The sequence below is a fragment of the Lonchura striata genome, chromosome 1 (genome assembly GCF_046129695.1).
Source record: "Lonchura striata isolate bLonStr1 chromosome 1, bLonStr1.mat, whole genome shotgun sequence".
In the NCBI taxonomy this organism is placed as follows: domain Eukaryota; kingdom Metazoa; phylum Chordata; class Aves; order Passeriformes; family Estrildidae; genus Lonchura; species Lonchura striata.
In genome coordinates, this window is record NC_134603.1 from 23,202,226 (window position 1) to 23,229,205 (window position 26,980).

At 37.1% G+C, this 26,980-nt stretch overlaps 1 protein-coding gene across 1 annotated transcript in view; it reads right to left on the reverse strand.

Annotated features, from left to right (window-relative positions):
* Positions 1–26,980, reverse strand: part of CPQ (carboxypeptidase Q) — a 144,446-nt gene that overhangs the window by 74,465 nt on the left and 43,001 nt on the right. The window contains exon 4 of the mRNA XM_077782816.1: positions 19,194–19,401. Within this exon, the coding sequence (XP_077638942.1) occupies positions 19,194–19,401 (208 nt within the window). The remainder of the gene's footprint in view (positions 1–19,193; positions 19,402–26,980) is intronic.

Here is a 26,980-nt window from a genome sequence, read left to right on the forward strand (position 1 = left end):
CCCTGTGCATATACCATGATTCACACCTCCCTCCAGCCCTTTCATTACCTCCCCTTTGTAACCTCATTTTTTCTGACAATCCTAATTCCACAGTTAAACATGACAGAGTAAAGGATTTCTCTTTCTACTGCCCAACCATGTCACTCCCCATGCCTCAAAATCCTCTTAGTGAGTTTAATCCCTCAGCTTCCCCCACTTTGTCAAACAGCTTTCTGTACTTGCTCTGAACTCCTGTAACTTTTATTTTAAAATCTGTTTTAAAAACTTTGAAACTTTTTACAAAGCAGTATTTTAATTGCTCCCTATGTGTCATCCACTTCTTGAATCACTAGTTTCAGTGGTAAAATCTTTGTTAGTGTAACTACCCTATTATTCTGTTCAAGTGTCCTGAAAAGCTGGAATACTATAGACACAACTACAGCTATCTGCATCAGCAAAATCAGAAGGGCAATCATATTCTTTGTTCTAGATGAGAACAAAGCTCAGTCTCCTTTTCTTATTACTGGACTGTAAATTTGGCAAGTACCAAATATTCCCACGGGGAGTTACTTCATAAGTGTATCTGGATTTCAAGATTAAGAAAATGCACCCTAGACTTTTCAGTGCCTGTGAAATTCTACCCTAGTACAACCACAAATGGTACCTTTTCAGAAACATCAACTAAAATAAAAAAAAAAAACAAAACAAAACAAAACCCCAAAAACATTTCATGCATTTCTTTAGAACATCTAATCAGCTTCAGACTACCAGTTCTTATTGCAAGGTGCTCAGTGACCTGAACCTAAAAACTGACAAGGATGACAAAATGCTGCAGGCAGTGCTGTGTCACAGCTGCAGCTACTGTGGCAGAGGAAAGAACAGAACAGTCAAGGTCACAGGTGGTGTCACCACCAGCATTCAGTGTGGTGAAACACACTGTATTGGTTAAAATGCGACTAACTTCTGACTCCTTAAATAAGATTAAATTTGCCCAAGGTAACAGGACCACTTTCAGAAAAAATACTTTCTCCAATAAAATGAGTCCAAGTGCCTGGCCCAGCTAATGCAAAGGGGTTTTGGTTGTCACATTTGATTTTGAAGTAGCAATGAGTATAAAGCTTTTTTGTTATTTGCTGCTGTAACTAACACACTATAAACATTTATCATAATGAACAGGCAAATAAAGTGGCAGTGTCACCTATGAGCTCTGTTCAAAGCATTTTCTGTTCAAAAAAAAATTTGCATAAGCTAAAAAATATTCACTGCCAAATGAATTTCCAAAATATACAGTTTTGAATGAGAGAGAGAACACAGTAATTCCACATAGATACATTTATATATTGTGTGTAGAGTCAGAGCTGGCATCCATCACATTTTTAACTTGCAGATTTTTCCTACCCTCTCCTTCAGGCCTGCTGCTGGATAAAATAAAATAAAAATATCAAATTTTCAAGTGTTTTCTTAAGAACATTTTACCCCATCTAATATAGCTATGGCAAGTGTTTAAACCTACTTTGACTCCTGCAGGACTCACAGTATTAATATTTTCCAGCTATAAACTCTGTAATTTAGCTGAATGATATTCCTTAATATTGCTTAGGTCTGTTTCCATTTCATCACATGTACAACTGATCTGATATTAATGATAAAATTATAAAGACATCTACCTGCTTTATCTCCTGAAATCTCTTTAGCAAAGATTTTACAGTGGCAATTCCTCATAAATTTCACTTGCCATTACACAACCTATTTAACTAGTTCAATTGAGTGTTTCTTAAGTTCATAATCAAAGAATTAATGACTTGTAGCTCAACAGTGAGAATTCTGAGCTGGTAGCATTTACTGTATCAACCCAATTTTTAACAACTTTAACAATGTTGAACAGTAGTTCATTCCTGTTCTCTTCCCTTAAGTCTCTTTAAGTCGCTTTCCAAACACAACCTGCTAAAGAAAGGTTGGAGATGAGGTGAAGTTTCCTCATCCTCAGTGGTTATTTGTAAGGATATTTGCTAATAATTCTGAAGTAAAGTTATATTCCATCACAGTTCTTTTCATATACTGAGAAAACTGAAAAACAAGATAAGGGTTTTTTTCCCCTAAAATGATTGTGCTTTGCCCACTTTATATCATGGCATCTACATTTGTGTCACTTTGTTTTAATTCTTTATAAACAATTTGTAGAAGCAGAGCAGTTCCCATGATCAGATTTTTAGATATAAGTATGACCTTTTGCCCCTTGCTTAATCCCTTTATTATACAAACTGTAATTTTCTCACCCAATTTTTAAAGCATGATTATTGTTCATTATAAGACTTAACAGAAAGAAGCCAGTATGGTTCAGATGATAAAGTTTCTGCATGGAGGGCACAGTGAAAGCTAAACCAGATTCTTCTGCTTGTTGTTTGCTTATAAAAATATCACACTTAATTAAGGGGCTTTTAAAAAATTTCTGACTGAGCAGAATATTGGCAAAAACAAATCAGGCACCAGTCAAAACAAATAATCCCTTTGATTTACTCCTCTGATGACTCTAACTGGTTGAGTGTAACTCATTCTTGAAAGAATTTTGCTCCCCAGATCCCACACTGTAAGTGGCTTTCAGCCCTGTTAACAAAGTGAAGTGGTCTCTGGTTTTCACAGGGAGGCTCAGTGATGTGGAGAACTTTGGCAGGGCTACAAAGGCTCAGCAGAATGGAGGCAGTCTAAACAGATACGGCTGTTTGGTTTCTGTGCCGGAACTGCTGAGCGCAGAAGTAAACTGTGAACTATGAACCCTGCTCGCTCGCTCGCTCCAAGTACCACCAAAAGCACAGCTCATGATCAAGTCTGCTTTCTGCTGACAAAAACATGCTCAAAACCCCCTTTAAACAACAAGCCTGTATAAATGTTAAGCATTCTGTACATACAAAAGAGCTTAGCTGAGATGGCTCAAAGCCTAGAGGAAACCTGATGAGCACAAAGGACACAAACCAAGTTAGGAAAAAAAAACACAGGATGCCTCATGTTCTGCCTGGAAAATATGGCAGAACTGATATTCTAGCCTCGGCACACCTAGTAAGAATCTTGAAACACTTGACCTACACCCTTGTCAGAGAAACTTTGCACTTTAATTCTGGAAGGAAAAATAAATAAGGATGCTTTAAAGCCATTGTGATGTTCCAGGTGTAAGACTGCCATGTTGCTTTCTCAGCATCTACCTCAGTTTTCCCAACTTCATGGAAATCCTGCCAATACCATGGGTTTCTAGGAAATAAAACTAGGGCAGACTGGGTATAACTACAGTGGTGCAACTGGGACTTGAGCAACTGCACTTGGCTTCACTCTCCCCACTGATCAGCTTCACAGGGTGCAGGTTTCGCTTCACTAAGTTGGTGCTACAGACTTGCTGTCACAGCACAACAGGGTAGGCAGGAGCATACTACAACCATTCCAATAATAAAACCTCATTGAAAAATAAAGAAGGGGATATATTTCTCCAGCACAATCCCTTCTGGCATCTTAATAAATATAGTGCTCCACAATATTTGAATTCTATATTATATCCCAAGTGTTCCCTGTCTAACCTACAGTAAAATGATTTTTTCTATTAAAAAGGGGGGCATTAGCTAGTCAAGTTCTGAAAGCACTGTTCAAAATATTTATTTTCTCCATAAAAACCTTTTTTGTTGTTGTATAACTTTTTACTTATTTAGATGCAGCTAATTATTCACTCCAAGATACTAAACCAATCATTCCATCTAGTCTAGGAACTGCTGGACAAAACGCACTCAATAAAAGTCACAAACTCTTTTATCCTTGAGAAATTTTCCTTGGATACACAGCAATCCATTTAAAGTATGTAGAAATTAGCTAGTGAAAGAATTATTACAATTTCTTTTATCTTCAGAAGAGTTATGGTTTCTGAGTGCAGCATCACTGGGAAGCTCTTTCACATACATTGTCAAACAAGACAGTACATCAAATTTACCAAATCTACTTTCAGTTACAGGATTTTCATTCTTGTAAGACACAGCAAAAAGCTGAAAACAGTGTCACATGTTTCAAAAGACATGCTGGATTTGGTCATTGCACTTTATCCTTCAAATAGCTTCTTGAATAAATAGCTGTATAAGTCTTAATCAAAACAGAGATTCTATATAAAATTTCAGATATTATATATAATTAAAAAATATCTCTACTAAGCAGCTCAGATGGATTACAATTTCAAGGAAAAGTGAGTTTCTCTTACATTATTGTTTTAAAAGTATGTGCTCTGGTCCATTCCCAGGTCTGACAACATTCACTAAATAGCTTCCTGATTAAATTGCCAAGAACAACGTAACTCCATACCCAAGTATGTCAGATATATATTATTTGTGCACCGTCACACCCAGAAACAAAGCATCTTACACAGCATAAATTTCTTCCAAGGTTTTTGAAGTCTTCTAGGAATAAGCAGGTTTTAGTGGATAAAAATATTCATATTGCAGTGTAGAACATTTATTTCCAGCCAAAGATTTTTCCCAAAGTATGCAAGTCAGGCTGTACAACAAAACTTTCAGCAAAAAAAGAGGATTCAACATATGCTTTTTTTTTTTAAGAAATAAATTTAGAAGACATTTTCCTTGGTATCTTAGATCCCCCTCATGATTGTACCAACACATTCTCATGAAAGTAAAAATAGAAATCTCTGAGTCCTCTTTTCCCTTTTCCTGAGACTAAGTAAAGAAATAATTTCATTCACTCATATGACTGCTTGTCTGGGACAAGGATGATGCCAGCAGAAGGGAAAGTTAAAATACTATGAATGATATGAAGGATATGAAGGCTATGAAGTCTGATTTTATTTTTCCCTTGGGAGCATCTACTTCATCAACTATATTCATTTCTTCTGGTAGTTGTCTCCTACTGGCAGACAATCTAACTGTAGAGACTTTGACCAGTAAATTTAAAAATGGACACTGGAGTCATGTAGAGCATTAAAGTAGCGACATCAGATATTGACTCTGTTCAGCAGAAAATTACTGAAGTCAGGAGTATACTGAGATGGGACCTTAGCACACAGGCTGCTCCTATTTGGTATTTGCTGAATCTTTGAAAAACTGTTTAACTTCCAGCAAAAGAAAGGGACAAAAAAAAATATACAAATCAGCATGAGTCATGGATCTGGCCTACTTTATCTTTGAACAAACTAAGCTTAAGCCAGTGTTTACTAGCATCATGAATATTTGGGCATCTGCAAGGACTATGAAATCCAAGAGAATTCCCAGGCAAAGGAATTACTTCATCCAAGAGCAGAATTTGCATTCTTGGACTGGTGACTTGGGTTTCTCTTTCTTGACTGGCCCTGTGTGTGAGCCCTTGCAGGGAGGGCTGCTCTGGGCTGTTTCCCACCATGAACATATATTTCTCTACATGAGGAAGTTCAAATGCCACACTACACCCCAGTGTAGCTGTGATGGGTTGACATAGTAGTCATATACTGTTTGTCCTAAAATCTATTTCAAACAGAAAAAACCATGCATGGGAATGTCTTCTAATAAGTTTTGTTTATTTTTTTTTTCTGAAGAAATTGTGTTTACAGTTGGACATGGTGCTGTATCTCTATAGCAGAGAAAGTGAGGTCAAAGAAGGTTGCCTTTCTCTGGAACAAAAGGTCAATGAATGTCTTATTTCCTGAGCAATTTATTTCTACAGGCTTGGACCAACTTTTAGAAGTAACATCTCTTACAACAGCTTTGTCAGAAGGTGGTCCATCATGCAAGAAAAGAATACCTACTAACTGTCAAGTTTTCATTACATGTTTTTAGGTAGTATAGGCCCATAAAATTCAAGAGCAGTAAAGAAGGATCAAGATCTTAATACAACCAAATAAAATTTGCCAATATATTTACCAATTTACTATATCTTCAGTAGAAGACAGAAGTACCATGTTTGTGCGTTTCTCAGAATGTCTTTTTGTCCCATTAGAACTCTCCTCTGCCAAGTTCACCTTCATCTACCTGTTCCTCATTTCTGAACTGATCATCTAAACTCTGGACCAATGAAATCTTGGCCCTATTACAGTTGAAATCCATGGTGAGGAAGAAGGAAAATGTAGCCTTGTCTCATTGACAAGTGCCTGAGTTTATGTTTTCTTAATAGTTCACCCTACAATTCTCTGAGGTTGCTGAAAAGTAGGAAGAGAGAGCTGAACAACAGGAGTTTCATCACCACTCAAGGGGACTGCTTGAAGAAGGACTAGAAGCATTTTGATAGAGATCTCAGGAAGTCATGAATGTTGTCTCTTTTTAAACCATTAACTTCGAAACACAGCATCTTATCTTGTGACCTGGACACTGACCATGCCAATTCTAGAAGGGTAAATTCCACCAGACAAGCTTACACCAGCCTTTGAGTAGTACCCCCATGGTTTTGCTTGTGAATGAGAGATTCAGACAGAATAGTAGTTGGCACATTCAGTTTCTTTGGAGTTCCTTTAATGCATAAATACCCAAAAGTAGAAACTTTTTTGTTAATACTTCTTTCTCCCATTTCCTTTCAAGGCATAAATTGGAAGTGGGTAGGAGAAGCAATCCTTTGTAGCTCACCTTGAACTCAGAGAGAAGTTAACATTTGTAATAAAAATAAATGTGTCTCACTCATAATGTATGATACAGATTACATCAAGTGGTCAACTGCAGATGAAAAATCTCTTCAGCAACACCCAGTGAAAGCTCCCAGCCTCCAAGTGCCTTTCCCCAGGACCCAGCCCTGCAAAGTTGGCACTCCCCAGGCCAAACCAGCTGGGGGAGTTGGGGAAAACACATTCACCATGTGTGCAGGCACTCAGCAGAGGAACAGCAGAGCAGGCGCACAGTTAAAGCATCACAAAGATGAATAAGGGTGACAGCAAGAAACACAACGGCTATTTCAGCACACCTCTTTATTCAAAAACGTGCCCATGGCCCACAAAATGACCCTATTCATGGCTGAGCTGAGCCAAAACACCACAAGGGTCACAGTCTTGTGACCTGCACAACGCTTCCTTCCTCTTCCCAAAACTGCAGCCTGGCCACCAGCTGACTCATTTTGTCAGCCACCAATAAGGTTTACATCATTTGGTACTCTGCAGGCCACAGTGTGAGAATCTGGCTGTAGCACACAGCTGAACAATTCCTGCATTTAATTTCAAACAAATGGGAGAAGGACGACAGACAATCCACACCACTTCAAAAAGGGACTGCAGTAAGCCAGATGGTGTGGATTACATCTTGGGGAAGGCTGCTGGTTTATGATGATAGGATGTGAGGAAAGAGAGGTAGAAATCTGGCATCCCACCAATGCAATGCAGTGCAATATCTGCTATGTGGGTAGTGTTTTAGTGGTAAAAGTTGTAACTTGAGGTCCAAGACTGAAGCAGGAGATCACATAATGGTATCTTTAATTTACATTTGCTTCAGATTTGTAAATTTGTGATAGTTGAATTACCTACAAAGTGATTTCATTATTCACAATTAAATATTTTGTGTCATTTATTATGCCTGTGAAAAAGGTGATCTAGAATTATTTCATTCCTTTGTTCACACTTCGAGTCAATTTTGCCCTTTTTGCTACCATTTTTCCTTTTTATTCTTTTCAAAAAGCATTAAAACAAAGAATGAAAAGATCCTTTTTCCAAGGTTCAAAGAAGATTGTCAGAAATATTTCATATGTATCACATTTTAAAATATTGATCTTATGAATACACACATTCAATCAATTCCAATTTCAACTGCAGAATAAAATCATTAAGCATGCATATTTGTTAAACCTGTGCCAGAAGTAATTTTATTTTCTTCTAGAGGCAAAGGTTTAATAAACTGGAGAGAAAATGAAGAGAGGTCTGAAAAAATGGCAGTTCTTCACTGGACTGTTTAGAGAACCTTAGATAAATGGAGATTTCTTAATTACTAATTCAGTAGGCCAGTTTTAGAGCAATTGTACATTATGCTAATTGCTTCAGAAAAATAACTTCTGTGAATTATCATCTGACAGAGTTTCTATCTACACTTGGTTCATCAATGAAAAAGGAGACAAAGATGTCTTTTATTCTACACCACAAGAGATGTATGGTTTGAGTTACATGATAGAAAAGACACATTATCTAAGTCACTAAAGTCATATCCCAAGTCAGTGTTGCATCCATAAAGCAACATGCTGTATTTATCGAACACAGTACAGATAATCCTTTGATCTCTGGTTCTGCTTGTTTCAACAGCCCAGTTTTAAATTGGTATTAGCAATTATGATTCATATTACAATCAAATATGTGGTTTCAGATAAGGGAAAAGAAAAAAAAAATCAGTTCTCTCCTTCAAAGATTCAACAATAAATTATAAAGTGCTCAAAGAAGCAAAATGAAGTTATTGAAACCATATTAATATCATTTTGTACCAGCCTGAGAGAAGAAATCTTTATCTATTCCTAAAAAATATACATTTAAATGCAAATGCAATTATAGACAAAGAAGATCTGTTCAAACCACTAAGACTGTATTTATAGCAATTTATACCATTTCTATCCTACTAGATTTTAACAGCTAAAATTACTGCAAGCTAGCTGCTTGTTCTTCAATATTTTAGTGGCTTTCAGAGATCATCTTAATTAAATTCCTTAAATGATCTTCAGTTAAGCAGGGGAAGATTCGGTTGGAATTTTCTTTTTATTTTACCTTTAAACATACACAGACTTTCCCAATTAAAGAAAAGTTTCTTATTAGAAACCAAAGATGATAAGTCTCTGTGCTTTTCAACACAAAGTTGGATTCCTTTACCCTTTACCAACACTGAATTTGTAAGCAAATTATTAATTTGGTAAACAGACAAATTCTGTATTTTCCCAACTATGTATTACTGTCTGGATCTTAAATAACTAAGATTTGTGCTTTGTGATGTTGCAGAAATCTATGCTGAAAGGTCACTAAAAGATTTTTAAATGGGCTACATAGATAATTGGGAAACAAAGTCATCTCTTTCATGCAGAGGCTTTTGAAACAAACAGCAGCAGTAACATCATGCCCAACCAGATGCTCTCTTAGGAACTTATGCACGCATGAAAGATTGTCTAGATACCTCCACTTGTCTCTGTAACAAACGTTCTTCAAGTGTGACTCTTCAATTCCCTCTTCAAGTGTGACTCTTCAATTCCCCAAGTTGTAAATGCATCTAAAACATGCTTTCTTAGTGGCAGGGTAGACCTTCCAAGGAAAACCTGGGTATAATCTCTCCATACAATTTGTGCCATGCCTGCTAAATTGTAAGTACATTAGTACTGCTTTCAGTGAATAGGGGCAAGGATCTTGTATGAGACACTTTGCCAGGGGCACATTGTACATTACATTTCTGCTTCCTAAAGATAAACAGATCCCATTTCATCCTGGTATGAGTGATTCCTATGAATTTGCCAGGAGTATTCTGAATTGCTGTTTCTTTTTCAGAGTACTTAGAACTTTCATGTTTCTGACCCTGGCAACACCTGTAATCACATTCCCTCACCATGGTCCAGTCACCAGCAGATTCAAAAGGTCACAATGAAGTGGGACTGTGAACTTAGCTCAAGTTGTTCTTAAATCACTGAAAATCCTGTTAGAGATTAAAGAAAATTGAAGTAATTTGAGTCCTAACCATTGCTGACTTGGAGCATTCTGAAAGCATTCTCGAGCATTTTGAAAGGCTTGCTGGGTATTTTGAAGGAGCAACAAGGGCTGTTATGTTGATCCCTAGAAGGACATTGTGTGAATAACAAAGTCCACAGACAAAAGAATATAAAGTTTATGTATTTTCATATAATCTAGAATATTATCCTTACCAATTTTGTTGAAATTTAATCAATCTATCAAAGACATAATATATATATTTCTTTATACTTAGCTATATCTCTTTTCTGAAACTAATAATTTAAATTAGTCTAGGCAATTTTAACTTAAACTGCCAGATTCATCAATGAAAGAGCAAATGTGTCATACTTAGTGGATAAGGGTGCAATCCAATTATTTTGTTGAACTTATTTGAAGGCTGAGAAGTCTAATTAGTGATAAAAAGAACATCAGACTTGGGTTTGCTATAAATAAGGTTATTAACTATAGCCTATTTATATGCACAGTTGCAGTCGGCCAGGAGGACCCACAGAACAACTTGCAGAACGTGTTAAGAGATGGTCAAATAAGGTATCATTTGAACATTAATTCCAGCTAAGTGAATAGATCCCTGGAGAACTTCAACATATAAACTAAGGTCAGACGACTTCAGGCAGAAGTGGAGAATATAAATCCAAGACTTCAGGTTCACAATGCCAGGAAACAAAGTCATACAAGCAGAACAGACCACGAGTTGTATTATCTGCTTGTAAGACAAGACAGAGAGAAACATACTTGACGACAGTTTTTCTTCCTTCACAAAGAATAATATGACCTCAGGTGCTCTTCCTGATTATTTGAAAGGTGAAAGAAGATGGAGGACATCACATTTCAGACCTGAGTAATTTTCTCTTGGCAAGAAGCTGGATGACTGAGATTTCCCATTTGGAATGGTAGAATATGCTCTACTCTGCTGAGCAACATGCCACAGAAGGCAGTGTCCTAAAACTATCTTATGTAAACATATACACGTACATCTTACAGCAACAAGTTCCTTTACAGTGAAAGATTATTATTTCATTAAATACCTTCTTACACAAGCAGCATATTAAACTTGGCACACAAAGAGGATGAGAAAAATCTTTGTCCAGCTGATATCACTGAAAGTAAAAACAAAGCACAATGATCATAAGGCTAGGTACACAACTAAAAAAATAAAGCCCAGAATTACAGAAGTAGTGTGACAATATTAACATAATTCCCCACATTAAAATATTTAAAATACACAGAGAATTCTACCTCTATTTCCTTATATGCATGCTAGGGAAAAAAAGCCCACTGATGTGGTGCAATATAGTTTTCAGACTATTTAATCTTACATCATTATATTATTCCATTCACCCTCTACCTGACAATACCTGATTAAATGAGTTGGAACACAGGGGTTTTTTTCTGAATAATTTATACCAGAGCATTGCAAACTGTTTTTGAGACTAATATTTCATAGTGATGATTGTAAATTTAAACATGGGGAAAGAATTCAGATGTAAAGGAACTACGTAACTACCAGAAGAATACACATTTTAGTATATTTTTGTTCAAATCTGTAAATTAGTCTATGGGACAAATGACAGATTAAAAACTTATGTGAAAAGCCAATGCAGACTGTGAGGAACATGCTTTTCAGCATGTATAAAGAAAAAAATCTACAAGGCCTGTAGTACAAAATACATTTTCTGTTAAAAGAGCCTGTAATATCCTTTTTTTCCTTTGCAACTTCAGTAAAAAAAAGATCTCAGTTCTAAACACATAAATCAGTTTACATTTGTGACAAATATTACTGAAAAGAGGATTTTTGTCCAAAATTCCATTTACCTGTTACAATAATTAGAATGATATTTGTGTAAAATAAAATTCTAGATAACTTACATGTTATATCATTATATATTGGTATAAGTGCTGACAACAATTGAGAAACTTTATGAACAAAACTCATTCTTTGATTTAAGATCTATGCCTGCCAGATTCACAAGATCTTTAACATTTTCATAACAAGAATTTTGGACAGATTTTACTGGTATTATGTGTTTTACAGGGTATCTTGCTTTGCCAAACCATAGTAAATATGTTTGTACCATTGCAACTACATTTACAATAAGGCTAGAGTGGCAAAGTTCAAGACCTTTAAGCTCTCAGAAGCCTGGAGGCCCTCTTCTAGACCAAAGTATAAACTATATGACAATAGAAAAAGAATTTTTAAAAGCTTTTAAAAAGAAAAAGAACAAATTATAATAACATTTTAAGCATGTAATTTGTTAGTAAACCAAGGTCTTGAGCACAGTTCCATTAAAGACCACACCAACTGTGTCAGTTTACTGTTTACACCACCCCGCCCCAGACCCAGATCTCACGAAGCAGCAATGTGATACCTAAAACCCTACAAGTCTACTCACCATTCAGGAGCTGGTTCCATGTTTTACCAGCTCTCTCTGTCCACAAAAACTATGAATTCTGCTACATACTCCACTACATCCTTGAGTAACCGTCTCAGTTGCTGCAATCACACAGTTCTTAGAGAAACAACTCTGCTGTCGGTATCTCAATGTGATTAGCAGAACAAGTTATTTCCCCCTTTCACCTCAATCTCAACCTGATCATTTATAACTTCACTTCTTTTAGCATTTCTCCTTTCATTCAATCAACAATGTCAGGTCTGTCCACTAGGTAAAAATCTCACAGTCAGATCTTTCACCTTGGTCCTACATGTGGGAATCTGAATCTGTGTTGAAGAGCCCTCAATATCCAATCCACATACTCTTAGACAAGCAGTTTTGCATTAAACTTGCATGGAAAATATGTACTTTTTTAACATGACATTAATGAAAAGACAAGGTCTTGGTAGTCCTCCTGTTGTACAAGGTTAAGCATATAGTCTGCAGCTAACAAATACAAACATACAAGTACAGGTATTTGAAAACCCCTGTAGAGAACAGTTGTTTTGGGACTAACCCTTGACACTTGGCACTAGCCTTTCTGGCATCTACTTATTCATAATGAAAAGAAAAATATTGTTTCTTTCCTCCTTCCTCCTCAATATTGTGGTGTTTCTTACTTGATGCCTCAGGCAAGTTTTAGATCTGCCAAACCCAGGACTACCCTTTAGACATTCTTGCATATCAGAATGAAAGAAAGATGAAGTACAATTTTAGAAGATAACTTTTCCAATGTGGAGGAAAAGAGCTTTCACAATCATTTGTAAATCCTATGTGTATTTGTAAATTATTACTAAATCCCACAGTAATTCTTTAAACTGCTGTGTGGGAGTAGAGACAAAAGAACAGATAGAAAGGAAAAATATTATAGCGTATCTATTTATACTCACACCATCAAAAGGACTGCAAAACTGCGTGCTCTGATGAATTTGCTGGCCAACAGAACAAGCACTTTAAATGTTACTTTTTAATTTCTAGTGTCAGAATTTAGTTGGTTACAGTTTAGGATGTAAAGGATTTAAAACACAACTAAACACTCTGAAAAGTAATGCCCAGAGCAAAGGCCCAGCAAGTAGCTTTGGGCAGAAACCAGTCTAGATTCAAATAAAGAAAGGAGCTGGGGTGGGCAGCCAGCTGTCATGTACAGGTGATATCTATGACCACGCTCAGATGGAGGGCAGGAAGCTCACTGGCTAAACTTACATCAGGAGAATAAAAATGGAACATATATAGCAGGGTGATGGCATCTTTCAGTTCTTCCAAACTCCACTTGACTCTACTGAGGAAGGTCACCTAGATGTCCTCATCCCTTGTCACTGTCACCCTGGTGCTGCAGTGGCCTGGGACATTACCAGTTTTATGCCAGTGAGTTGAGACTCTGAAGGTGCTGCTCCCTGTGGAGCAGGCATTGGTGGTTACTAAAGTTGATACGTTTTTCCTTCATGTTGCAAAGATTTATATGCAGTGACAGCAACTATGCCTCAGCTGGCAAGAGGAGAACCCTTTCCAAGAGTTGCTGGTTTGCCCAGACTAGTGGAGCACATCCCTTAGTCCTCCTCTGATATCACCAAGCAAACACGGAGCAACTTCGGGTGCCTTCAAGATCAGCAGAGACTGCTGCCACGCTGACCATCTCCCTCACTCTCACCTGCCCACATAGAGACATGGTCTGGTTATTTGGAAAAGACATGAACTTCATAAAGGTCACAATACACTGGTGAACCTGAACTGATTCCTTCAAGAAAAATTGCATCTGGAAAATAATTTTCAAAAATATCTAAGTTGTTTTGAATCTTTCTTCCACATATAAACATTCACTTGTTCCACCAGTATTTCAGACACCCAGCTCTAAGTAGTACAATATTTTTAAACTGTTGCCACTCAACATCAACCCCGCATGTACAAACGAAATTTGAGTTGTAGTTATTGCATAGCCAGATACTGAATTTTCTAAAAACACGATTACATAAGGGTGCAGCAGCCATTAAATCAGTAGGGAAACTATTGCCAAATTTTCCCTAGCAGAATCAAATGCTTTCAGTCAGCTCTTGGGTTTTACATAGGTGATTCAAGTTTTAGAATATTCACCATGCTTTACACCACAAAATCCAGCATATACTTTAGTTTTAATATATAATAGGCCTTCTGGTAGTTAAAATAACTAAATAAACAAACCAACAAATAAATAAAATTATCATGTTACAAAGAAAAAATTTCCTCCATATCAGTTTTGCATTAATTTAACTGTTTTCATCATGAAAAGACTTCTGTTTTAGAACCAATGACAGCAATATTGCCACTCCCACAAGGCACAGAATAAAAGACAGCCTCCAATTAATAGTATGAAAGCCAGTTATTAATAAAACATACACACACAGAGGTACTACCTATTTCAGCAAATATCAACAAAAACACTTCAAAGAAAATACATTTCCTAACAATGCCAATGCTCTTTCTTCACCCTTTCTCTTGTTTCTTTTTCACCACTTGTTTTTCTACTTCTCTTGCCCATCAGTTCACTGTCATGAAGTAATGGGCTGGCACTCTCAAAACTTTCAAAACCAAATCTCTATAATAATCTTCTAATTCTTTCAAATTCACTTAATTTGTAGCAGCAACAGGGATCAGCTTACAGTCACAGGAGAGAGGCTCACAGAATTGTATTTAGAAACCCTTCAACATCTTGGAATGAATAGCCAAACAATCCACATGGAGAAAATGTGATAATGGAGCCATAACATGACGGCGTCAGGCTCTTAAAATATTTCTCCTCAAAGCTCTATTGTATGCATGATTTACTTTGAGCATAGGGATATCTGGAAGCCACATCAAAGACCTAATGGATAGACATTTTGTTAACATATGTAGAAGTGATGCCAAGCCATAAAACAACACTGCACTAAGTATTACACATCTTCAGAAAAGTCTGGTTGTTTTGTGTTGATTTTTTTTTCTTTTTTTGAGGTTGGGATGGATTTTTGGTCTACAAATTATTTCTTCCGTTATGTGCATGAATGCTTAACAGGCTCAGAAGCCTGGACAATTTTTATGTTCTCTTTTTCCCTGGATCTTTGCCCAGTATCACAAAATCTGAGACAGGGCTGATCTTTGAAACTGGGAAAGGAAGAAGAATGAAGAAATAAATAAGCATCTGTGTCCTTTGCAGAACAGGTTCTGTTACATCAATCACAGACTGGTAAAGAACCTCACAATCTATGCTACTACATTAGCATCTCTGTTTCTCAGGTCATCCCTAGGACTGCTACTTTCAAAGTGCTGATCAAACTTGGCTCTAAGCCACAGTGAATTCTTCAATGGTCTTTCATGTCCTTGGTTTTCAAAATGAAGACAATTTTCAAATTGTACATACTGCAGATACGGCATTCCAAAAAACCAGGAGGCCAAAAAGCTTTGTAGAGTGAATTCCTGGAACAGCTCTCCAGGATTCTGAAAAGGCCACTTATAAGCTCCTCTGTTTCTGCTCTAAAGTATTTATCCTGGATCACAGAATAATGAGCAGCCATTAAATTTATGTACTTTGTAGGGCACTTAGGAAACAGTTTTTCCATCACTTAGTAACTGTAGGATAAGTAAAACAGCACTGCACACCAAGAAATACACAGTACAAAAAGACACTGAAAGTCAAGATTGTAGAAGAGTTATAACTTTATCCACTTTGATACCTTTTCAGTTAATCACATATTTTGTGGTTCCATGTTTGGCACATTTGGTACATTGAAGCCAGATTAACAACAAACAGCTGCTATTTATAGCATCTCCCCAGAGATGGGAACGGTTGCTGCTGCACTTTAAGACCAATCATGTTACATCTGTATTAAAATGAGAAGACAAACATGTTTTACTGCCAACTCTGCCTGAATTTCAAATGAAAACCACATTAGTAAACTTGTGAATTTCTCAGTCAGTCAGTCTCCAGTGTCAGCTTACATAGTTTAAATAAAACATCTCACCAGCACACAACACAGCACAAAAGGATGCTAGCTGCATGGGCCTAGTTGCAAAACAGTTCTCAAATACTCCTCCAAGATAAAAGGCAGGAATGACTGCAAATGTCTCTAACGTGCAATAGCCTGGACCTCAGCAGGTTCTGCTACCATACCTTTGTCATTTCAAAAACTCTTTGGCTCAGTTGTCAGCAGTCATACAGGCTCAAATATGTTAAGTCACACAACCCACAGGTTTTCTACCCTCACTGCTGTCCAAAGCTCAGAAAGGTTGCCAGGACATCAAGTCAGAGCATGTTTGTTCTCACTGTTTCCCATTTGTTTATATGAAGAAAAGATGGATCGTGAATTCATTATCTTATAGGCACAGGCTCACCTCCTTTAGGCAACTACAGGTTAATCAGAACTCAGCAGGCACTAAATAAGGACCTCAACTCTCAGAGGATGGTGGATGTCTCTGCTCTGATGATGCATGATCTGATCACCTGCTCTGACATAGGAAGAGACTTGTCTGGGGTGAACAGTCCTTTCCTAACTTAGAAGGAATGATACAGTTATAAATAGAACAGAGACACTGGTGTGACATGACAGAATCCATTTCCTTTTTCTGTTCAGAAGCTTTCTACACCACCTGCAAACTTAGTACTGCAAAATTGCAGCTTGCAGTAGGTTTCACCATGTATTTTTCCTAGCTGGAACAATTGCTTACTGCCTACTGGCCAGCCAAACAAAAAGGATAAAGCAGGAAGGAAACCTGAAGTATCAGTGGGTTAATTTTTCAAAATTGCTGCACATAGGGTACAGAGATGCCTCAAAAAGACACAGGACATCTACGCTCACATCATCACCTCTGATGATGAATGCACCCCTGAGAGCTTGATGCTTCAAAAAGCAGTAATAACATTTCTTTTACTGCTTTAGGTTACTTGGAAATGCAAATGTGTTGAAGTTAAGCATGGGTACCTAAAATAAGGTTTGCAACTCAAAAAATTCTGAGTAGCCATTTTGATGATTTTAACATTTCTTGTAGCAGCAATGATTTTCAGAACACTAAGTCTAAAATACAGGATACCGTTAGGAAAGTATATAAAAAATATGTCAACTACAATTTTTCTGTTTTCCTTAACATTTTTCTGGTTTTAGCCCCCCAAACCCCAATTGCTATATGTAAAAATACACATAAAGCACTTGGAGAAATGATTGAAAAAGTAAAAATAGCACTGGATATGATGCAAAAGTGGTCAAATTAAAAAAAATAACAAAACAAAACAAAAAACAAAGCAAAACAAAAAATAACCCCCCCAAAACCTCTAAACAGGTATGAAAAAATTATTTTATCCTTTAACGTATTTTAATAATAATAATTAATGCTGTTTGTAATATAAACTTGTCAGATATATTATTTCAGTTCATGGTGATTATTTTAATAAATATGTTGAAATATCATGGAATGAGTCAATTAATTATTTATAAATCAAGTAGTATATTAAATCCTGGTCAATATATAGATGAGCATAAGTATACCTAAATGTGTAGTTACATCTTGAGCTGAATCACTTCTCACCAGACTTCACACACTTTCTTCAATGTCCTACAGCAACCCTCATTTTCAACTACATTTCAGGGGTTTAAGTTATAATTTGCAGCAATACCAGTGAAGAGTTATGTTTCACAGGTTTCAACCTAATTTTAAATTGTTTTGCTTTAGACCTTTGTAGGAGAAATAGCACACACAATTTCTATCCCAGAGTCGAGATCCAGATTTGGGTTTGTTTCAATTCAAAACTTAAACTGAAATTTTGGCCCATGGTAATGGCATCTTTCTGTTCCCATGGAGTTGTACTGCATTTTGAAACACTTTGGCATAGAGGGCCTTGTAAGAGTTTGGATCTGTAATGTACTTTATTGCCTAAATAGCGAGATGGTTCCCATTTTTACCAGAGTAACGCAATGGAATGAGCATAGTGAAGCACCCATTAAGGCTCCTACAGGAACTGAGTACTAAAAACCCTAAACATTAATTTGTTTTATTTTCCTGTTTCTTGGTTACATTTTCAAAGTGCATCCACTACCACTCCCATTATCATCAGCAGGGGACTTGTAAATAAGCCTTTACCCAGTGTTTTAAAAAAATGAGCTTGTCAGTGGAAGTAGTGAAGAGATCCCAATTCTCTTCATTACTTAAAGAAACAGAGCAGGACAGCAAAGAGAAAATCAAGTCCAGGCAAGCACCTTAAAATATCTTTGAAGTCTACATTTGAACACTTCATAATTGAAATGTCAAATTTTGAAGTACACCAAACATAATTCAGGAAAGACAGCAAATTAACTGGTTAGAAACATTGTTTAAAATGCAGATGACATAAAATTAAATTAAATGCACCCTAATTATAAAGTTGGAACATTTAACTTGGTAAATATGTGTTTCATGAAGCTAGACTCACAGATGATGTTATGCAAACCAATCAACCATCAGGGTAGTTACTCTTTCCCTGCCCAGTGATCAAGCTGCTGAAACTGTACACTCACTGAGGATCTCTGACACCACAAGCCAGAGCTACTGAACTGTTATCTCATAAAAGATAAAATCTCTTAAATGCATAAAATCTCTTTCCTGGTTTAAAGGTCAGAGATAGACATTCTTCTTCTCCATTAAAGCCATAAAAAATACAATGTTTAAAAAAAAGCATTGTGGCTCAGTAGGTACTCTAGCAGCAATTTCTAGTGCTGCTGTAATTGAGGTTGCATGAACATTTTCACAATAAAACATACTGTCAGAAAGGTAATTCCATGTTTTAAGCTGACACAGAAGACTTTGTACCAGGTACAAATCCTTCAGCACCAAGAGTTTTGTTTGTATCATTTTTAGCTAAGAAGTTGGAAGAAAGGAGAAAGCAAGAAGAAAAGTCTTACAAATGGAAGACAACAATGTAGAATTATAAAATGTTCAAACAGAATTTGTGGTGCAGACAGCTTATTCCAATCATATATACCTGCTAAACCTAGCCATGAAACCTGTTACCTGTAAAAGATTGAAAAGCTAAGATGTCTAAAATATTGAAGAGCATGTGAATGAAAGTTACATGTTTTAGGGATTGTTTCAAAAGGGTAGGTTTGGTTTTTTGATTGTTTCATCCATATTTTTAAAGAAAAAATGAGGGGGTTTTGTATATTTTCACCTACCTGCTCTGGGTACTTGCTTCCAACTATCTCTGCCACAGTATTAAATGACAGAGAGTCTGGATAAGTCTTAGCTCCCATCCTCAGGTGCACAACAATCTTAGTGCCACGGTGAGACATTCGTGACATCATTTCAGCATCTTCCACAGTGATGCAAGCAGTGGGAATTTGGGGTACATCAGGCTGGTAACTCTGCCCCCCAGTATGTGGACTGTTAAAAAAAAAAACAACAAAACGCAGTGTTAACTACTCAGCTCTGTAATTTTTTTTAGCGTTACTGTAGAGTTATTAAAAAGAATGACCATCATGACCATCCCTGCCATACTCTCAAAAGGGACATAACTACAATTTTAATAAACCTTCTGACAGAATACATCAAGTGTTTTTACACTAATCGGAATATCTGACTGCTATTATTATGTATGTCTAGAATTCTATTCATTGTCAGCTCTATTTAGGTCATTGACATGCTTTGATATCCCACTCCATTCACTGTTTTACCAGAAACAAAAGCAATGAAATGTCTAAATGAACAGGTTGCCTTAAGTGCTTTTTTTTCTCCTGTAGCAAGTAATGAAGTTAAAAATTACTATTAAATGTTAATGCTCTTTTCCAAATAACAGAATTGCAGAACAGATGAGGTTGGCAGGAAGCCCTGGAGATCATCTGGACCAACTACCCTGCTTGAGCGGGCCACCCAAAACCAGATGTCCAGAACCATGCACGATGCATGAAGATCTTCACCTGTGAGCCTTCTCACAGCAGCAGACACACTTTTTCTATACATTTAAATGAACAATAAAAATTTTAAATTGGGTTCTTTTTAAGTCTTCTAAACTGGAAAAAAAAAATTAATTTCTGGAGGATATATGTTAAGGAGGAAATTAGAAACCTACTTTGTAAGGTTATATATTAGGTGAAATGGGAGAGATTATTCAGTTCTATTTATTGAGAAGAATAATCCTTTCTCAACAATAACAAGTCATATTGTAATCAATAACATAACCTGCAGAGTAGATATGTATAAATATTTATTTCACATGGAAATGCTAAAAACTAGTGACAGAGGAGCTTCTTCAGAGATCTGTCTATTAAGTAACAACAGTTCAGAAGATTGCTCCTGGTTGTTTACAGCTGAACCTCAAGCAAAAGCCAGTGTCTCTTTCCATCGGCTTTGCAGGTTAGGTGACCCATGGCTCACCTTATATTTAACCTGAAACTCGACATTTCCTGTGCCATGTAATACTCCCTGAATGGGATAAACTTATGTAGACTTATAAGTTCAGACTATTTTCTTTTTTTTCCTTTCTTTGTCAGAAAAAAAAAAGGCACCCTCATCCCCACTTTTAAACTGTGATAACTTGCTGCATATGTTTAATATTTCTTTGAGTGTTTGGGGATAAATCCAGCATGTTAACCAAAAGGCTTTCCAAACAATGTAAAATAAACAGACTGGGAAAAAAAAGAAAAAAAAAGAGAGACAACAATTTCATCTACTAATGCTAAAAAACCCCAAACCCTACATTCAACAACTAAGCAGAAACTGTTTGTTTCTGGTCATTTTAAATGAATGTTTTTGCCTGTATCTTCTGGCAAGTTTATGTCTTAGTACTAACATGCTGAATTGCTGTAATTCAAGTTTTATCACTGATTTCAAGGTCCTTGTTATTTCTCAACAAAAGAAACCCCTAAAACTGTATTTGTTTCTCCAATATAAGCAGCAAGCACATTTATTGCAGATGCTCCATTCTGATGTTCCACAATTGTGGATAAGGCTTCTGACAGCTCACTATGATCCACACATGCTTACGTACCTCAAGTGAAGAAACATTTGCAGATACAAAATTTACCCAGTTAGCCCAAAAAATAAACCTTGAAGTCACCTGGAAGTGCCATATATATACTTAAACTTCCACTCTGCCACGATCACAAAGGTAAACCCTACTACCCAAATTAGCCATATTGGCATGGGCTGGCAGAGCCAGCAACAACTCAGATGACACCAGGATCTGACAGGAATGGACGACTGCCCAAATTATTTCTACAAAAAGTGAAATGGACCCTAAGCATGACCAGTACAAAGATACAAAGCAAGACACCAGTACTGTAGGTTCCTAATGCTGCAAGATGAACTCACATACAGAACATTTGTGGCAGACACTAAGCATCCTGGGATGCACAAGATGAAAGTTTATATGCATGCAAAACATTCTGTGTTAAGTATATCATCTACAGAATAAATTGCTTAATAAAGTGCCAAAGAGTACATTAAAAAAAAAAAAAAATCTAAGCAAAGCAAATTAAGTGCCTTTTAAGTAGAGATAACCAAGAACTGGAAGGGCTACTGACAATATGTCAAGACCTGAGCAAGAACTAACAAAAAAGAAATTACTAGCAGACTCTATGTAACAGATGGAGAGAAGCATTCCTGAGTTTGGCTCAAAACAGGGCAAACAGGATGTAGTTTGGTAAAATCAGGACAAAGAATTTTTTTGGGGGGGACACAGAAGGACTGGGAAGCAGGTGGAATGGCAAGAAAGTTTTTTTTTCATTGACTCTGAACAAACATGATTTTGGGACTATTGTTTCAAAGAAGAAGGATCTTATTTAAAAAAAAAATTAAACTCTCTTGCATTTACCATTCCTTGCACTTTGAAAAGAAAATAAAAGGAAAGCATCACACAGCACCAGCTACAGAGATCACAAAGAGCCCTGACTCTGTACCAGCTTTCAACTTAAAAACATTGTTACCTACAGGTAAGCAAGATGCACCTGTGGCATTTCCCACTAACACCTGAAGTGATGTTAACATCTGTTTCAAACACACACTCTCTGAAAAATGCTGTTATCCAACAAACTCTAAATTAATTCTGCTAAATTTTAAGGGTAGTTAGGCTATTTAATATATGGTATCCCTGTTCAATTACATAATTTGGTGTTCAGAAGAGATGGTAAGTAGTTCTCCCATTATTTTTTATTTACTTAACAAAAGCACCTGTTTTGATTTTAGATTACTGAATCACCTCTCATCCATATTTAAACTAATAATTGAAAGCATATTAATGTTACTACAAACTCAGAGTCATTTGGTCCTGACATTCTTTTTTAACAGCTGACAAAATAAAGTGTTTGAGTTTTGCTTTGGATAAACCCCTGGATTTCACATCTTGAAAAGTATTTAAGGGAAGTGTCACGGTCTGAATAAAAGCAGAGAAAAGGCTCAAAAAAACCCCACATTTTCTCTGTTGAAAGTACATGTCAAATGGCTAGTAAGAAACAGATGTGGCTTGTATCTTACACTAAAATGTAAAGGGAGAATAAAAAATTCAAAAAGCAGCTAGCTAGTTTCTCTTCTGAGTAAAACAATCAAATGTAGAGAAACTAAAAAATGTGGATGAAAAGATGTGCTGCTGGTGTCAGGTCAGTTCTAATTCTTCTTACTGTGGTAGCTGACCTTACATATTCCATTACTTTGTTCCTGGACTTCCAACCCTTATCTTTAAGCTAAGCTAAAATGCCCAGGGAAAAGTAAATTGTGTAAGAACCAGTGCTTCAAGCTAAACTGGATGCTCTGATAGAAAACAGATCTCAAGTTGAAGCCTTAGAAAAAGATAGTAATCTCCTAAGGGGAGAAGTAAGCATGACAATACAAGAACTCTAACATGGCTAAAAGGAAAAAAACCCAACCAATCAAAACTTGATTGTACAAAAGCTTAGAAAGATTTATTTCAGCCATAATGTGTATGCACATACTCTCAGTGCACCATTCTTCACATTAACCTAGAAAAGCAATCTTTTGGAGGTGGGAAATACAAAATCAGTGTTGCCTAAGAATTGCCAGTGTTGTCTAAGTTTGCTTATTCAGGCAAACACATTGCAAGAGTCTAACTACATATGTGACTACCTGTTTTCTACAGGACCCCTGTAAAATTCACTGCATGAGCCACATGTAAACTAAAAATTCATATCACATTAGCTAGTTTGTTAATATTGACTTAAATAATAAAATACATTCCTGGGTAGAGCCATGAATACATTGATCACTAGCTATACCCACAGCAAGATCACAGCCTTAACTCGGTAACAGCCTCACATCTTCCCCGCACTTTTGTTTTTTCATTTGTATATTCTACATATCACAGAAAATCCCCTCATCACATACAAAGATTTACACCTTAAAGGGGATGATGGAACATACTGCAGCAAAACGGGAGGAAAACTACAGATCTTGCTCTTGCAGTTATCTATGGAGAGGAGCTTTTCAGGAGTGCCTCACTCCTCTAACTTTCTCTGCATCACAAGCAGCATGGCAAAGCCTGAACTCCACACAAGTAAATCCCCTTTTCCAGCACCACAAACTCCTTACAAAACAGAAGTTGCCCTTGTGTGCACTCCAACTATGCATGTTCTTCCAAAATTCTCACCATTATCTGGATAGAGAGGCAACTGTAATTGAAATTAGTCAAAACGTCAGAAGTATTGTTAATCTTCTCAAAAGAATTAGGTCGATAAAAATAAAATCAAGACTATTCTCCATTTACAACCATTTGGCAAAACCTAAAAGAAATAAATTCAGCCTAATTTTGTGTTTCTGTCATCATTTGTCCCAAAACTCACTTGTTTGTTTGCTTCTTATATTGGATTTGTTGCTTCACAGTAAGTTGATATCAAGACTGTCAAATTCAAAACCAAATAGGAATATGCACAGAAAATTTTAAGAAACTGCTGAGTAAAAATACTATACAAATATGGAATTAAATAGTATAAATAAATAACAGAGTGTAACAGAGTGTAAGAAAGGCTCCAGAAGCTACTAGCCTTACCAAGGAAAGTTCCCTTTGAAGAAGAACACAGCATTATTTTCTTACCACATGGACTCCAATTAAATTAACATTTAGAAAACTGCATTTAGTGACTGCTGGGCACTCAATTGTAGAGTTGTGTTTGCACTGTATATCCCCTCATAATGGTTTGTCCCTCCACATCCCCTCTTTGTACCTGTTTGTTCATCCCAGCTTTCCCATCAGTCCTTGTATGTCCATCAAACCCCAACCCATCCCCCGTCTCCTCCCAGGTGATGTGTCCATCACCTGGTGACCCTTCCCCTTTGTCCAGACCCTTCCCCCAGTAACTGGACCCTGGCTGGGACTCCTCCCCGACCCCCTCTCAGGGGTCACTCTGAGGCCTTGCCCCCCGAGAGCCACTCCCATGTCCTTCCCCCGTTGACTGTTCGCCCCCTATATCTGGCAGCTCCAGGCCAGGAGACCCCCTCTCTTGCTCTGGAGGTCCTTCGAAGTCAGATGTAGCCTGGGATCTCTCCAGGCCCTCATTAAACTTTGGAACCAATCCTGAGGGAGAGCGCCTCTTTCCTTTGCTTGTGGGACCAGCTCATCTTTGGACTCACGTGGGAGCTTCTCCAAGCCCCCCGGGATCCAAGGAGAAGTTCCTTCCCTCTGCCCACCTCGCCCCACCGCCCAGCTGGCCGGGCTCCACAGGGGTTCTATCCCCGTGGGTTCGAGGGAGAGACGCAGCACTCAATAAAATTAGGCTTTACCAAACAAGCATAATAGCTTTGCCATAATTACATATGTCCTAGGTTACAGGCTATAACTTACACATACATGTTTGTATTTCACTATAATATTCAGTAACATAAGCACCAAGAAAATTCCCCAGTAAGTACAGAATCTTTTAAAAATAGCATGGATTAGATATGGTTTGCCAAACAAGAAGAAGAAAACAACTCTGAATAGTAAAATGATCAAATAAAGTTTGATGCATTCTACCCTGGGACTATCCAATTGCTGGTAAAGTAGAACAGCTTTCCAAGAACCTGTAGAAAATGAAAGTTTGCATCAGCTGCTCTTCAACTGAAAAAGAAACTTGCTGGCTCTTACAGACATGAGGATGATTCTCCATCAGCTGACGTCTTGAGGGAACTATTTAAGTCATACACCTGTTTGGCCTCCTTCTACTCAGTACAAATCACCAAGTTGTCCTTCTGTGTTTACAACCCTGCCTTGTGAGAATGCAGCTGCCTGCCGCACGCTACAATAGGTACATTAGGAGAGGGCTCCTGGAGTGAACACCACTAGCAACTCAAATGGCCAGCAGCTGCAAGGATTCTGACTCCATAGGCTTTATTTGTGATTTTTTTTTTTTTTTTGTTGAGTTCCTAGCTTCTCAGCCTTGAGCACAAGTCTTATTTATATATCTTCAGTGACCCCCCTCAATCACCAGGGACCAATGTGCACAGAGAAAAAATTCTAAAAGCCTCACTGAGAACAGATGTTATATTTTACACCTACAGGAAGGATATAAACAAAGCAAAACAAACAAAAAAATCAAGACTCAAAACAACACCCCCCCTCATTTTCTTTATTTGGAAAGCAGCAAATCAGATGAAGAAGCACCACAAGGCCAGCAATACAAAAGCAAACAAAGAACTAGAATACTGCTCTTCACACCATCTCCATTTAATTATGTTTTCATTATTATAATTACCTCTTACATCAAAATTATCAAGCACAAAGAGGTGTGAAGAGGCATTACAGCTTTCAGGGTACCATATCAGTCCTTCCAAGTCTCTGATTCATTAGAGATAGAGAGTAGCAGAGAGGGTCAAGCTCTCCCACACACAGGCATAAACACACACAGCAGAAACATGAGTCAGCCCTAGCACTGAACAGAATACACCATGGAGCAGCACAGAGAGCTCCCTCCTCCTTTCCAAGGATGGTCATGGTAAAGGGTAACACACAGCCAACACTCAGCTGAAGGAAAAGGGTAGGAACAGAGGATATTTGATCTACCACCATAAAACTTCTCACTTTTAATCAGCTGACCCCTGAGGTAAATAGAGGGGAGCAAGGTCTGAAAGGAGGCAGAAGTCAGTCTCAGATTCACAGAAGAGGATATGGACGGTGCTTTTCTTCTTTCCTTCCTTCTTTGAGCAACCCACCATTCAGAGCAGTATGTTCTTTGGATACTGTCCTCCATTAAAACCGAATCAATCTTAAACTCATATGTATTTAGGAACGTCTCCCTTCAACAAGCTGTGGCAATGCAAACAAAGTCTCATGGAGATACACTTCTAAAGTGTAAAAAATAAGTTAAAGTGTAAAAAATAAGATGAGTATCAACAGGAATATAAAGGTAGTCAAGGAAAACACCATAAGGTAGAAATGGCAGTGACAGAGGGTAAATATGTTTCTCAAGTCAGCAGAAGACAAAACGTCTTAGTAGCAAAGGCAACTATGTGGATGGATTAAAGATGTGAACTTCTAAAAATAAAAACTAGATAGTATAATAACATAGTTATTATCATCTCAGATAGCATGGAATAAAATTCCAAGAGTAAAGTAGAAGCGAGGGAATGGAGAGAACTACTTACCTTTTCTTCTGTTTGTAAGTACAAGCTTTTCCACTGAAACACTTCCATTAACTTCAACAGAAGGGGGTGGGACAACAAGGGAGAAGACTTTAAAATCTAACTGGATATGAAAAGAAAGTAAAGGGACTGGCTGAATTCAATTTCAAGGAATGAGCAAAAAAAAAAGCCACTGCAAGACACTTGTCCAGGTGAGCCACAATATTTTCTGAAGAAAACTGAAACTCTGAACAATCTTCATTACATAAATGCTTCTTTCACTCCCACACTTCTAATTACTATAGAATGCTAAACATCTTTTTTATGTTCTGTTAAACAATTCAATACTTTTACCATTCAAATAAAAAGGAGAATAAAAAATATGCTAGTAGAAATAATACAGAGGGGGGTACCACTTATT